Genomic DNA, 15,871 nt, shown 5'->3' with positions numbered 1-15,871 from the left:
TTACATGGGTACGATGGGTATAGAGGGATATGGGCCAAATGCGGACAATTGGGACGAGCTTAGGGGTTAAAAAAAGGGGCGGCATGGACAAGTTGGGCCGAAGGGCCTGTTTCTGTGCTGTAAACCCCTACGACTTTATGTCCAAAGATGTGCAGGTTCGGGGGATTGGCCGTGCTAAATTCTCCCTCAGTGTTACCCGGACAGGCGCCGGAGTGTGGGGCGACCCGGGGGGAATTTCACGGTAACTTCATTGCAGTGTTAACGTAAGCCTTACTTGTGACTGATAAATAAACTTTAGGTGAATCAGCCTTGTGAATCTCTTCTCAGAGATTGGAAACAGCTCTCCTGTCAACTGTAGAACACCTACTGCCCAGGGTGTGTGGGTAAAGGATAGTCAGCGAGGTATTGGCAGGTGGTTCGCCTCTGTGTAACCGAAGCTCGGTGTTGAGCCAGTGCCCGAGGAGAGGAATGGAGATAATTAATGCGTCGAAGCAGCCATCTCGATGCAGCTCAGAGGGAAAAAAGCACATTTTTGCTTGATAATTGGATCAGAGCAGCTGAAAGAAACGCTTTATGTTTGCCTTCGCATGGCACCAGTGCTTAATGTTCCATGTGAGCTCAATTAAAGCCAGCTCTGGTTCCCTGCCCGCACCCCCCTCCTACTCCTCCTCCTCCAGGGAACGTCTTCAAATCCCCGGCTCCACGCGCTAAGGGAGTGTCTCCAAATGTTAGCCTCCCCATGGCTGCCCTGTTTCAGGTCGGTGTGTACCCCCCCCCTGGCTCACTCTGCCGCCTATCTCCTGCCTCATGTCCCCCGCCCCCCCGCACTCCTTCCCCCACCCCCCAAACCACCCGAACCACATGTCGTGGAGTCATATAGGTTTACAGCATGGGAAACAGGCCCTTCGGCCCAACCTGTCCATGCTGCCCCCTTTTTTTAAAACCCCTAAGCTAGTCCCAATTGCCCGCGTTTGGCCCATACCCCTCTATACCCATCTTACCCATGTAACTTTCTAAACGCTTTTTAAAAGACAAAATTGTCCCCGCCTCTACTACTGCCTCTGGCAGCTTGTTCCAGACACTCACCACCCTCTGTGTGAAAAGATTGCCCCTCTGGGCCCTTTTGTATCTCTCCCCTCTCACCTTAAACCTATGCCCTCTAGTTTTAGACTCCCCTACCTTTGGGAAAAGATGTTGACTATCTAGCTGATCTGTGCCCCTCATTATTTTATAGACCTCTATAAGATCACCCCTCAGCCTCCTGCGCTCCAGAGAAAAAAGTCCCAGTCTATCCAGCCTCTCCTTATAACTCAAAACATCAAGTCCCGGTAGCATCCTAGTAAATCCTTTCTGCACTCTTTCTAGTTTAATAATATCCGGTTTCCTCCCACAGTCCAAAGATGGGCAGGTTAGGCGGATTGGCTGTGCTAAATTGCCCCTTAGTGTCCAAAGATGTGCAGGTTAGGTGGATTGGCCATGCTAAATTGCCCCTTAGTGTCCAAAGATGTGCAGGTTAGGTGGATTGGCCATGCTAGATTGTCCCTTAGTGTCCAAAGATGTGCAGGTTAGGTGGATTGGCCATGCTAAATTGTCCCTTAGTGTCCAAAGATGTGCAGGTTAGGTGGATTGGCCATGCTAAATTGCCCCTTAGTGTCCAAAGATGGGCAGGTTAGGTGGATTGGCCGTGCTAAATTGTCCCTTAGTGTCCAAAGATGTGCAGGTTAGGTGGATTGGCCATGCTAAATTGCCCCTTAGTGTCCAAAGATGGGCAGGTTAGGTGGATTGGCCATGCTAAATTGCCCCTTAGTGTCCAAAGATGGGCAGGTTAGGTGGATTGGCCATGCTAAATTGCCCCTTAGTGTCCAAAGATGGGCAGGTTAGGTGGATTGGCCATGCTAAATTGCCCCTTAGTGTCCAAAGATGGGCAGGTTAGGTGGATTGGCCATGCTAAATTGCCCCTTAGTGTCCAAAGATGGGCAGGTTAGGTGGATTGGCCATGCTAAATTGCCCCTTAGTGTCCAAAGATGGGCAGGTTAGGTGGATTGGCCGTGCGAAATGTGTGAGATTACAGTGCGAGGGCGGTGGGGATGGAGGAATACTCTTTCAGAGAGTCGGTGCTGACCTGATGGGCTGAATGGCCTCTCTCTACACTGTAGGGATTCTATGGGTTCTTCGGGTCCAGACCCCAACCTTTCCTCATAAGATACCAACCTTTGCCCCTGGAATGTATCCAGTGAACCTTCTCTGAACCTCTCCTAACGCGATGGTATCTTTTTTCAAATAAGGAGACCAAAACAGCAAACACGAATCCAGATGTGGTCTCACCAAGGCCCTGTACAACTGCAATAGGACCTCCCCAAGTTTATGCATTCCATTTCCCTTGCAAATAAACACCAACAGTCCATGTACCTTCCTAAGCACTTCAACCTGCATACTGAGTATTTGTGATTCATGTACCAGGGTGCCCAGATCCCTCTGTACCACCCAGTTCTGCCTTTCGTGTACCAGGGTGCCCAGATCCCTCTGTACCACCCAGTTCAGCCATTCGTGTACCAGGGTGCCCAGATCCCTCTGTACCACCCAGTTCAGCCATTCGTGTACCAGGACGCCCAGATCCCTCTGTACCACCCAGTTCTGTGATACATGCCCCAGGACGCCCAGATCCCTCTGTACCACCCAGTTCTGTGATACATGCACCAGGACGCCCAGATCCCTCTGTACCACCCAGTTCTGTGATACATGCACCAGGACGCCCAGATCCCTCTGTACCACCCAGTTCTGCCATTTGTGTACCAGGGTGCCCAGATCCCTCTGTACCACCCAGTTCTGCCTTTCGTGTACCAGGGTGCCCAGATCCCTCTGTACCACCCAGTTCTGTCATACATGCACCAGGACGCCCAGATCCCTCTGTACCACCCAGTTCTGCCATTTGTGTACCAGGACGCCCAGATCCCTCTGTACCACCCAGTTCTGCCATTTGTGTACCAGGACGCCCAGATCCCTCTGTACCACCCAGTTGTGTGATTATGTATAATGGTGCCCAGATCCCTCTCTACCAGCCAGTCTTATGATTCAATAACCACTCCAGTTAGTTTTTGCTATGAATGTGAGCCTGTGTTTGTACAGGGTAAGGATGATAAAATGATGTGTGTGTTTGGCAGATATTAAAGAATTGCTTTTTTTGTCCATTCCAGGGCCAACAAACACTATCTTGCTGCATGTTTTTCTGAGGTTGAAACAAGAGTAAACTGGGAATAATGTCTTCCCCAGGTAGGTACTTTGAGTTATGGAAATAATGGAAAAATTAACTGCTACCATTAGTGGCTATCCTCTAAGTTATCGATCCCTCTGTAACCAGCATTAACTCGCACTCATCATTCACTGTAATCTCCCCTCTACACTGTCCCCCATCAAACACTCCCAGGACAGGTACAGCATGGGGTTAGATACAGAGTAAAGCTCCCTCTGCACTGTCCCCCATCAAACACTCCCAGGACAGGTACAGCACGGGGTTAGATACAGAGTAAAGCTCCCTCTACACTGTCCCCCATCAAACACTCCCAGGACAGGTAAAGCACGGGGTTTGATACAGAGTAAAGCTCCCTCTACACTGTCCCCCCATCAAACACTCCCAGGACAGGTACAGCACGGGGTTAGATACAGAGTAAAGCTCCCTCTACACTGTCTCCATCAAACACTCCCAGGACAGGTACAGCACGGGGTTAGATACAGAGTAAAGCTCCCTCTACACTGTCTCCATCAAACACTCCCAGGACAGGTACAGCACGGGGTTAGATACAGAGTAAAGCTCCCTCTACACTGTCCCCATCAAACACTCCCAGGACAGGTACAGCACGGGGTTAGATACAGAGTAAAGCTCCCTCTACACTGTCTCCATCAAACACTCCCAGGACAGGTACAGCACGGGGTTAGATACAGAGTAAAGCTCCCTCTACACAGTCCCCATCAAACACTCCCAGGACAGGTACAGCACGGGGTTAGATACAGAGTAAAGCTCCCTCTACACTGTCTCCATCAAACACTCCCAGGACAGGTACAGCACGGGGTTAGATACAGAGTAAAGCTCCCTCTACACTGTCCCCCATCAAACACTCCCAGGACAGGTACAGCACGGGGTTAGATACAGAGTAAAGCTCCCTCTACACTGTCCCCCATCAAACACTCCCAGGACAGGTAAAGCACGGGGTTTGATACAGAGTAAAGCTCCCTCTACACTGTCCCCCCATCAAACACTCCCAGGACAGGTACAGCACGGGGTTAGATACAGAGTAAAGCTCCCTCTACACTGTCCCCCATCAAACACTCCCAGGACAGGTACAGCACGGGGTTAGATACAGAGTAAAGCTCCCTCTACACTGTCTCCATCAAACACTCCCAGGACAGGTACAGCACGGGGTTAGATACAGAGTAAAGCTCCCTCTACACTGTCCCCATCAAACACTCCCAGGACAGGTACAGCACGGGGTTAGATACAGAGTAAAGCTCCCTCTACACTGTCTCCATCAAACACTCCCAGGACAGGTACAGCACGGGGTTAGATACAGAGTAAAGCTCCCTCTACACTGTCCCCATCAAACACTCCCAGGACAGGTACAGCACGGGGTTAGATACAGAGTAAAGCTCCCTCTACACTGTCTCCATCAAACACTCCCAGGACAGGTACAGCACGGGGTTAGATACAGAGTAAAGCTCCCTCTACACTGTCCCCCATCAAACACTCCCAGGACAGGTACAGCACGGGGTTAGATACAGAGTAAAGCTCCCTCTCCACTGTCCCCTCATCAAACACTCCCAGGACAGGTACAGCACGGGGTTAGATACAGAGTAAAGCTCCCTCTACACTGTCCCCCATCAAACACTCCCAGAACTGGTACAGCACGGGGTTTGATACAGAGTAAAGCTCCCTCTACACTGTCCCCCATCAAACACTCCCAGGACAGGTGCAGCACGGTGTTAGATACAGAGTAAAGCTCCTTCTACACTGTCCCCCATCAAACACTCCCAGGACAGGTACAGCACGGGGTTAGATACAGAGTAAAGCTCCCTCTACACTGTCTCCATCAAACACTCCCAGGACAGGTACAGCACGGGGTTAGATACAGAGTAAAGCTCCCTCTACACTGTCCCCATCAAACACTCCCAGGACAGGTACAGCACGGGGTTAGATACAGAGTAAAGCTCCCTCTACACTGTCTCCATCAAACACTCCCAGGACAGGTACAGCACGGGGTTAGATACAGAGTAAAGCTCCCTCTACACTGTCCCCATCAAACACTCCCAGGACAGGTACAGCACGGGGTTAGATACAGAGTAAAGCTCCCTCTACACTGTCTCCATCAAACACTCCCAGGACAGGTACAGCACGGGGTTAGATACAGAGTAAAGCTCCCTCTACACTGTCCCCCATCAAACACTCCCAGGACAGGTACAGCACGGGGTTAGATACAGAGTAAAGCTCCCTCTGCACTCTCCCCTCATCAAACACTCCCGGGACAGGTACAGCACGGGGTTAGATACAGAGTAAAGCTCCCTCTACACTGTCCCCCATCAAACACTCCCAGAACTGGTACAGCACAGGGTTAGATACAGAGTAAAGCTCCCTCTACACTGTCCCCCATCAAACACTCCCAGGACAGGTACAGCACGGGGTTAGATACAGAGTAAAGCTCCCTCTACACTGTCTCCCTTCAAACACTCCCAGGACAGGTACAGCATGGGGTTAGATACAGAGCAAAGCTCCCTCTACACTGTCCCCCCATCAAACACTCCCAGGACAGGTACAGCACGGGGTTAGATACAGAGTAAAGCTCCCCCTACACTGTCCCCCATCAAACACTCCCAGGACAGGTACAGCATGGGGTTAGATACAGAGTAAAGCTCCCTCTACACTGTCCCCCCATCAAACACTCCCAGGACAGGTACAGCACGGGGTTAGATACAGAGTAAAGCTCCCTCTTCACTGTCCCCTCATCAAACACTCCCAGGACAGGTACAACATGGGTTAGATACAGAGTAAAGCTCCCTCTACACTGTCCCCCATCAAACACTCCCAGGACAGGTACCGCACGGGGTTAGATACAGAGTAAAGCTCCCTCGACACTGTCCCCATCAAACACTCCCAGGACAGGTACAGCACGGGGTTAGATACAGAGTAAAGCTCCCTCTACACTGTCCCCCATCAAACACTCCCAGAACTGGTACAGCACAGGGTTAGATACAGAGTAAAGCTCCCTCTACACTGTCCCCATCAAACACTCCCAGGACATTTTCAGCACGGGGTTAGATACAGAGTAAGGCACTCTCTACACTGTCCCCATCAAACACTCCCAGGACAGGTACAGCATGGGGTTAGATACAGAGTAAAGCTCCCTCTACACTGTCCCCATCAAACACTCCCAGGACAGGTACAGCACGGGGTTAGATACAGAGTAAAACTCCCTCTACACTGTCCTCATCAAACACTCCTAGGACAGGTACAGCACGGGGTTAGATACAGAGTAAAGCTCCCTCTACACTGTCCCCATCAAACACTCCCAGGACAGGTACAGCACGGGGTTAGATACAGAGTAAAGCTCCCTCTACACTGTCCCCATCAAACACTCCCAGGACAGGTACAGCACGGGGTTAGATACAGAGTAAAGCTCCCTCTACACTGTCCCACATCAAACACTCCCAGGACAGGTACAGCACAGGGTTAGATACAGAGTAAAGCTCCCTCTACACTGTCCCCCATCAAACACTCCCAGGACTGATACAGCACGGGGTTAGATAGAGAGTAAGGCAGTGTGAAATTTTTACTGTTCCTTCAAGCCACTGCATCCTGTGTGAAACAGGAAACTAATTTAGGGCGAATTTAAGTCTGTGGGGATGTACTGTGTGAAGTTATTTCGGGTCAGGACCTGAACCAGGTGCAGAGAAAGGATCTCCCTTGTTACACAGGTGAAAGGTCATTACCTAGCCCACAGGCCATAGGTGAAAGGTCAGTATCTAGTCCACAGACCACAGGTGAAAGGTCAGTACCTAGCCCACAAGCCATAGGTGAAAGGTCAGTATCTAGTCCACAGGCCACAGGTGAAAGGTCAGTACCTAGCCCACAGGCCATAGGTGAAAGGTCAGTACCCAGCCTACAGGCCACAGCTGAAAGGTCAGTACCTAGCCCACAGGCCACAGTTTAAAGGTTAGTGTGAGCCCACAGGCCATAGGTGAAAGGTCAGTGCCTTGCCCATAGGCCGCAGGTGAAAGGTCAGTACCTAGCCCACAAGCCATAGATTAATGGTCAGTATCTAGCCCACAGGTGAAAGGTCAGTGCCTAGCTCACAGGCACAGGTGAAAGGTCAGTACCTAGCCCACAGGCCACAGGTGAAAGGTCAGTACCTAGCCCACAGATCACAGGTGAAAGGTCAGTACCTAACCCACAGGCCACAGGTGAAAGGTCAGTGTGCAGTCCACAGGCCACAGGTTAAAGGTCAGCATTTAGCCCACAGGCCACAGGTTAAATGTCAGTGTTTAGTCTATATATCGCAGGTGAAGGGGATTGTGTAGCCAACAGGCTACAGGTTAAAGGTCAGCATTTGGCCGATAGGCCACAGGTGAAAGGTCAATGTGTAACCCACAAGCCACATCAGTGTCACAGTGTCCGTATCTAACCCTCTGCCTCTGTCTGTCAGTTGTCACGGTACTGAGTGTTTCTCCGTCTCTCTCTCTCTCTATTTCAGGCTATCCGACTGGTCCGTCCACGTACCCGACTCCCCAGCCAGCGGGCTACCCCATGCCCACATACGGCTACCCCTCCCCTGCCGGTGCCCACCCGCAGCCCAGTTTCCCCCACCATGACGTCCCCCACGCCGCCCCGTCCCCTGGGTTCCTACCCTATCCGCCGCCGGCGGGCCCTGGCAACATGCCCCCCCACCCCATGGCCCCCCCACCGGGCCACCCGGCCGGCCCAGCGATCCACACCCCGCCATCCGGCCCTCAACCCAGGCACCATGAGGAGGACCCTGGCATCGTCCACGCCCCCTTGATGGGGGGCACGAGCGGGAACCCGGCTTTGGATTACCTGGCGCAGGTGAGCATCGAACGCTGGAGGAATGGACGGACATGTGGAGGGGTGGGGGAGGGGGGGGGGGGGGTGGGAATAGATCCATTTTGGAAGGAGGGATGAGGGGAAGGGGCCAGAGGAATGGGGGGGGTGGGGAGGCGGGGGGGGAGGGTGCACTGTACCAACAAGCCGATATCCCCGCTACCTTTTAGGGAAAGAGAGGAGATGACAGGATGGAAAAGTTCGTAAAACCTCTCGGAATTAAGAATTTGGGGTGCCTGGCTGTTCCAAAAAGGGGGAGCCAGCTGGAAGCGACGGGCTCCTGCTGAACCTTCAGACACCACCTCAGGTTAGGCCTCAGGTTAGACTTCAAGTTAGGCCTCATGTCTGGCCTAGGTTAGGCCTCAGGTCTGTCCTCAGATTAGGCCTCAGGTACGGCCTCAGGTACGGCCTCATGTCTAGTCTCAGGTTAGGCCTCAGGTTAGGCCTCAGGTACGGCCTCAGGTACGGCCTCAGGTACGGCCTCAGGTTAGGCCTCAGGTTAGGCCTCATGTCCAGTTTCACGTTAGGCCTCAGGTTAGGCCTCAGGTACGGCCTCAGGTTAGGCCTCAGTTTAGGCCTCAGGTTAGGCCTCAAGTCTAGTCTCAGGCTAGGCCTCAGGTTAGGCCTCAGGTACGACCTCAGGTACAGCCTCAGGTTAGGCCTCATGTCTAGTCTCAAGTTAGGTCTCAGGTACGGCCTCAGGTATGGCCTCAGGTACGGCCTCAGGTTCAGCCTCAAGTTAAGCCTCAGGTTCGGCCTCAAGTTAGGCCTTAGGTTAGGCCTCAGATTAGGCCTCAATTTAGGCCTCAGGTCTAGCTTCAGGTTAGGCCTCAGGTCTGGCCTCAGGTTCGGCCTCAACTTAGGCCTCATGTCCAGCCTCAGGTTAAGCATCAGGTACGGCATCTGGTTTGGCCTCATGATGTGCGGGTTAGGTGGATTGGCCATGCTAAATTGTGCCTTAGTGTCCAAAGATGTGCGGGTTAGGTGGATTGGCCGTGCGTCAGGCGTCCGTATTCAACTCTGGTCTGTTTTGTCCGCAGATTGACCAGGTCCTGATCCATCAGAAGGTGGAAGTGATGGAAGGTAAGGTGACCGAACTCAAATATTTCAGGCCCCTGGGTCTTTTTCCTCCTCTCTTTGCCCCCCGAGGTGGGTGCCATTGGCCCAGCCAGCGTTTATTGCCCGCCCCTAATTGCCCGTGACAAGGCAGGAGGTCCTCTGCTCTCCCCGAGCACCTTCCGGGCCTAGTCTGCCTTACTTCCAGAGCCTAGTGCCTCTCAGCAATTTCTCTCTCTCTCTTGATTGGAGGAGATCGACCTGGGGGAGCGAGTGGTGGGTCTTGCTGTCAGGTTCGGCAGAGGTGTGGGGGCATGATGTCGGGGTGTGCGGGGGCGGTGGGGGGCGATGGGGATGGGGGAGGAGCTCACAGTCCTCGCACTCCACTCTCAGTTGCTGGCACAGGTAGTTATGGCAACGTGTTTGGCCCCTGCAAGGGAAGAATAACCTCCCCACACTGCCAGTGTTTTGCAAGGGGGGGGGGTTAGGGTCCTCCCCCAATATCCTCAAGACCCCTCACAGCACCATCACAATGCCCCTTAGTGTCCAAAGATGTGCGGGATAGGTGGATTGGCCATGCTAAATTGTCCCTTAGTGTCCAAAGATGTGCGGGTTAGGTGGATTGGCCATGCTAAATTGCCCCTTAGTGTCCAGAAGATGGGCAGGTTAGGTGGACTGGCCATGCTAAAATGCCTCTTTGTGTCCAAAGATGTGTAAGTTAGATAGGATGGCCATGCTAAATTGCTCCTTCGTGTCCAACGATGTGTAGGTTAGGAGGATTGGCCGTGCTAAATTGCTCCTTAGTGTCCACAGATGTGCAGGTTAGGTGGATTGGCCATGCTAAATTGCCCCTTAGTGTCCAAAGATGTGTAGGTTTGGTGGATTGGCCATGCTAAATTGCCCCTTAGTGTCCAAAGTTTTTTAGGTTAGGAGGATTGGTCATGTTAAATTGCCCCTTAGTGTCCAAAGATGTGCAGGTTAGGAGGATTGGCCATGTTAAATTGCCCCTTAGTGTCCAAAGATATGCAGGTTAGGTGGATTGGCCATGCTAAATTGCCCCTTAGTGTCCAAAGATGTGTAGGTTAGGTGGATTGGCCATGCTAAATTGCCCCTTAGTGTCCAAAGATGTGTAGGTTAGGTGGATTGGCCATGCTAAATTGCCCCTTAGTGTCCAAAGATGTGCGGGTTAGGTGGATTGGCCATGCTAAATTGCCCCTTAGTGTCCAAAGATGTGTAGGTTAGGTGGATTGGCCATGCTAAATTGCCCCTTAGTGTCCAAAGATGTGCGGGTTAGGTGGATTGGCCATGCTAAATTGCCCCTTAATGTCCAAAGATGTGTAGGTTAGGTGGATTGGCCATGCTAAATTGCCCCTTAGTGTCCAAAGATGTGCGGGTTAGGTGGATTGGCTATGCTAAATTGCCCCTTAATATCCAAAAGATATGCGGGTTAGGTGGATTGGCCATGCTAAATTGCCCCTTAGTGTCCAAAGATGTGCAGGTTCGGAGGACTAGCAGGGTAAATACATTGGTTTGCGATAACAGGGCCTGGGTGGGATTGATGCAGACTCGATGGGCCAAATGGCCGGCTTCTGCATATCGGATTCGATGATCCTATGATTCTGGATAGAAAGAAACTTTTTGCCTTAGTAGAGGACTCAGTAACCAGGGGGCAGCAATTTAAGGTAAGGGGAAGGAGCTTTAGGGGGGATTTGAGGGGAAACCTTTTCGCCCAGAGGGTGGTGGGAATCTGGGACTCGCTGCCTGAAAGGGTGGGAGAGGCGGGAACCCTCACAACATTGAAGTAGCTTTTAGACGAACGCTTGGAACACCCGAGCACACAAGGCTACTGACCGAGTGCTGGGTAATGGGATCAGGGTAGCGGGCTTGATGGCCCGTGCAGATCCGATGGGCTGAATGGTCTCTTTCTGTGTCGTAAAATGATGACTTATGAGGAATTTCCAATGAGACTGTTAATAAATGGAGTGGAGCTGGTTGGTTGACAAATGTTGGCAGAAGAACTCCCCCCGACTGCCCTTCAAACATCATCATGAGATCTGTTTTCCCAAGATGGCGGCAGAGTGTGGCGACTTCTTGCAAACTGTGCCCAGTATTCCTTCTAATTCTATCTTTTACTCTTGATCTCTGATTCTCAAACTTCATTCTAACTCTTTTAAACTCTTTAACAATGCTCTAACTCAACCTCCTACAGATTTGGCTACCCCGTATTAAGTTGATCTTTCTCTACACCCTCGCTATGACTATAACACTACATTCTGCGCTCTCTCCTTTCCTTCTCTATGAATGGTATGCTTTGTCTGGAGAGCGCGCAAGAAACAATACCTTTCACTGCATCCCAATAAATGTGACACTAATAAATCAAATCAAATCCTTCTCCTCTATGTACTCTATGAACAGTATGCTTTGTCTGTATAGAAACATAGAAGAAACATAGAAATATAGAAAAACTACAGCACAAAACAGGCCCTTCGGCCCCACAAGTTGTGCCGAACACATCCCTACCTTCTAGACCGACCTATAACCCTCCATCCTTTAAGCTCCATGTACTCATCCAGGAGTCTCTTAAAAGACCCTATTGAGTTCGCCTCCACCACCACTCTCTGTGTGAAAAACTTCACCCTAACATCTCCCCTGTACCTACCCCCCAGCACCCTAAACCTGTGTCCTCGCGTAGCAGCCATTTCCACCCTGGGAAAAAGCCTCTGAGAGTCCACCCGATCTATGCCTCTCAACATCTTATACACCTCTATTAGGTCTCCTCTCATCCTACGTCTCTCCAAGGAGAAAAGACCGAGCTCCCTCAGCCTATCCTCATAAGGCATGCCACTCAATCCAGGCAACATCCTTGTAAATCTCCTCTGCACCCTTTCAATCTTTTCCACATCCTTCCTGTAATGAGGCGACCAGAACTGAGCACAGTACTCCAAGTGGGGTCTGACGAGGGTCTTATAAAGCTGCATCATTATCCCCGGACTCCTAAACTCAATCCCTCGATTGATAAAGGCCAGCACACCATACGCCTTCTTAACCACCTCCTCCACCTGCGGGACCGATTTCAGAGTCCTATGGACCCGGACCCCAAGGTCCTTCTGATCCTCTACACTGCTAAGAGTCTTACCCTTGATATTATACTCCTTCATCCCATTTGACCTGCCAAAATGGACCACGACGCATTTATCCGGGTTAAAGTCCATCTGCCACTTTTCTGCCCAGTCTTGCATCCTATCTATGTCTCGCTGCAGCTTCTGACATCTGAAATCAAATTCTTCTCCCCTATGTATTCTATGAACGGTATGCTTTGTCTGTATAGCGCGCAAGAAACAAGACTTTTCACTGTATCCCAATACCTGTGACAATAATAAATCAAATCCTTCTCCCCTATGTACTCTATGAACAGTATGCTTTGCCTGTATAGTGCACAAGAAACAATACTTTTCACTGTATCCCAGTACACGTGACAATAATAAATCAAATCAAATCAGATTAGGGGCTGAGTGCTGGAAAATGGGGTTAGGATAGATAGGGGCTTGACGTAATGGGCCGAAGGGCCTCTTTTTTTGTGCAGTAAGACTCTACGGGCCTAATTTAACCGGCACATCCTCCCCGAAGTTCGTACGATCCTGCCTGAGGTCGACGGAGAATGCTGTTCTCCGAGACTCGCCCACTCCTGGGATCGGGGCCAGGCGGTGCCAGTAAGATTTCGGCCAATGACTCTGAAGGCAGGGTTCCTTTATTGATTCTGACTTTGCAACACTTCCAGCTCTCTTCAGCTTTGAGACGAAGAACAAGTACGTGGTGAAGAACAGCCTGGGCCAGAAGATCTACAGCGCCAAGGAGAAGAGCGACTGCTGCACCAGGAACTGCTGTGGCTCGCTGCGTTACTTCAACATGAAGCTCATGGACAACACAGACAGGGAGGTCATCCACCTGGTGCGGCCCTTCAAGTGCGTCAGTTGCTGGTTCCCCTGTTGCCTCCAGGAGGTGGGTACAATGGCGGGGCTGGGTGGGTGCCAAAACCAGGCGCAAAGAGGCTCCGACCCCTACGCCCGAACTCCCGAACGCTTGCTGCTGGGAGGACGTCGCGACGGCGTGACGCCTTCGCGCGGACAACCGGCTCCGGCAAAGTGGGCTTTTGCACCCTCCCTTCGGAGGCCCCGGTACGCGACGGATCGAATGCCGAACGGGATTTGAGTCCCCGGCCAACGTGACAGCGGTTCTCGGGCAGTACAGGGTAACGTCGGGGATCGTAGAATCAGAGAATTCCCTACGGTGCAGAAGGAGGCCATTCGGCCCATCGAGTCTGCACCAACCACAATCCCACCCAGGCCCGATGCCTGTAACCTGACCCGCTAATCCCTCTAACCTGCACATCTTTGGACACTAAGGGACAATTTAGCATGGCTAATCCCTCTAACCTGCACATCTTTGGACACTAAGGGACAATTTAGCATGGCTAATCCCTCTAACATGCACATCTTTGGACACTGAGGGACAATTTAGCATGGCTAATCCCTCTAACCTGCACATCTTTGGACACTAAGGGGCAATTTAGCATGGCCAATCCCCCTAATCTACACATCTCTGGACACTAAGGGGCAATTTAGCATGGCCAATCCACCTAACCTGCACATCTTTGGACACTAAGGGGCAATTTAGCATGGCCAATCCACCTAACCTGCACATCTTTGGACACTAAGGGGCAATTTAGCATGGCCAATCCACCTAACCCGCACATCTTTGGACACTGAGGGGCAATTTAGTATGGCCAATCCACCTAACCTACACATATTTGGACACTAAGGGGCAATTTAGCATGGCCAATCCACCTAACCTGCACATCGTTGGACACTAAGGGGCAATTTAGCATGGCCAATCCACCTAACTGGCACATCTTTGGACACTAAGGGGCAATTTAGCATGGCCAATCCACCTAACCTGCAGTGGGTTAGCACTGCTGCATCACTGCTCCAGGGACCTGGTTCGATTCCCGGCTTGGGTCACTGTCTGTGTGGAGTTTGCACATTCTCCTCGTGTCTGCGTGGGTTTCCTCCGGGTGCTCCGGTTTCCTCCCACAGTCCAAAGATGTGCGGGTTAGGTTGATTGGCCGTGATAAAATTGCCCCTTCGTGTCCTGAGATGCGTGGGTTAGCGGGTAAATGTGTAGGGATATGGGAGTAGGGCCTAGGTGGGATTGTAGTCAGTGCAGACTTGATGGGCCGAATGGCCTGTTTCTGCACTGTAGGGTTTCTATGATTTCTATGATCTTGCCCTAAAAGAGGCCTAACCTGCACATCTTTGGACACTAAGGGGCTAATTAGCATGGTCAATCCACCTAACCTACACATCTTTGGACACTAAGGGGCAATTTAGCATGGCCAATCCACCTAACCGGCACATCTTTGGACACTAAGGGGCAATTTAGCATGGCCAATCCACCTAACCTGCAGTGGGTTAGCACTGCTGCATCACAGCTCCAGGGACCTGGTTCGATTCCCGGCTTGGGTCACTGTCTGTGTGGAGTTTGCACATTCTCCTCGTGTCTGCGTGGGTTTCCTCCGGGTGCTCCGGTTTCCTCCCACAGTCCAAAGATGTGCGGGTTAGGTTGATTGGCCGTGATAAAATTGCCCCTTCGTGTCCTGAGATGCGTGGGTTAGCGGGTAAATGTGTAGGGATATGGGAGTAGGGCCTAGGTGGGATTGTAGTCAGTGCAGACTTGATGGGCCGAATGGCCTGTTTCTGCACTGTAGGGTTTCTATGATTTCTATGATCTTGCCCTAAAAGAGGCCTAACCTGCACATCTTTGGACACTAAGGGGCTAATTAGCATGGTCAATCCACCTAACCTACACATCTTTGGACACTAAGGGGCAATTTAGCATGGCCAATCCATCTAACCTGCACATCTTTGGACACGAAGGGGCAATTTAGCACGGCCAATCCACCTAACCTGCACATCTTTGGATAGAGAGACATGGAGAGAAACAGAGACTAAGATAGAGAGAGGGACAGAGATAGAAAGATAGACATAATGCCCCCCCCCCCGCGACTACTGCGGGGCAATTTTACCTGCTTGTGCCCATGACCTTGTGACAGGAGCCAGTCTCCACTAGGCCGCAGCCAAGCCATGGCTTGATTTTTTTTTCTCTTGCCTTCTCCTTTCGGACAAACAGAAAAGTGGAATTTCCAGGCAAGCTGCCCTGAATCACGCTCTTTCCAAGCCGGTTGCCAGGTGGGGCCTACACAGAGTGTGACTCATCCTGTCAACTCCCCACCCCCCAAACAACACTGCATGCCTCAACCTCGGAACTGAGTGGGTGTTAAACTCACCGCCGGGTTTCCCTGCACAGGCTGAGCTAATTGAGACACACCTCGGACATTCCTGAGGGGGAAATCATGCTTTCGTCAGAAGCATCACCAAGTAGGCCTCAGCTTGTTTCCAGCTGGAGAGAACTCCTTACTCAGCATTGGCAAGCAAAAAGAGTCACTGTCACACCCTGAGTCAGGCTGGGAGCCAGAGAACCTGCAAAACAAAGGGCAAACCAGTTAAAATTGTCCAAACTACCCTCAGAAACCTTTCGGGGTGGCACAGTGGATAGCACTGCTGCCTCAGAGTGCCACTCTGTGTAGGCCCCATCTGGCAACTGGTTTGGAACGTGACCTCAGACTGTTGTACCTTTTCCTTGACAGGAGAAATTTAA

At 51.5% G+C, this 15,871-nt stretch overlaps 1 protein-coding gene across 1 annotated transcript in view; it reads left to right on the top strand.

Moving 5' to 3' along the window:
- LOC144488269 (phospholipid scramblase 2-like) overlaps nt 1-15,871 on the top strand; it is a 37,930-nt gene that overhangs the window by 15,834 nt on the left and 6,225 nt on the right. Inside the window, exons 2-5 of the mRNA XM_078206311.1 lie at nt 3,195-3,270; nt 7,737-8,086; nt 9,142-9,184; nt 12,936-13,156. Coding sequence (XP_078062437.1) covers nt 3,258-3,270; nt 7,737-8,086; nt 9,142-9,184; nt 12,936-13,156 — 627 coding nt within the window. The 5' untranslated portion in view covers nt 3,195-3,257. The remainder of the gene's footprint in view (nt 1-3,194; nt 3,271-7,736; nt 8,087-9,141; nt 9,185-12,935; nt 13,157-15,871) is intronic.

The sequence above is a fragment of the Mustelus asterias genome, unplaced genomic scaffold (genome assembly GCF_964213995.1).
Source record: "Mustelus asterias unplaced genomic scaffold, sMusAst1.hap1.1 HAP1_SCAFFOLD_1429, whole genome shotgun sequence".
NCBI classification, from domain to species: Eukaryota; Metazoa; Chordata; class Chondrichthyes; order Carcharhiniformes; family Triakidae; genus Mustelus; species Mustelus asterias.
The sequence above is the reverse complement of the archived record's forward strand: the minus strand, read 5'-3'. Positions and strand labels throughout refer to the sequence as shown.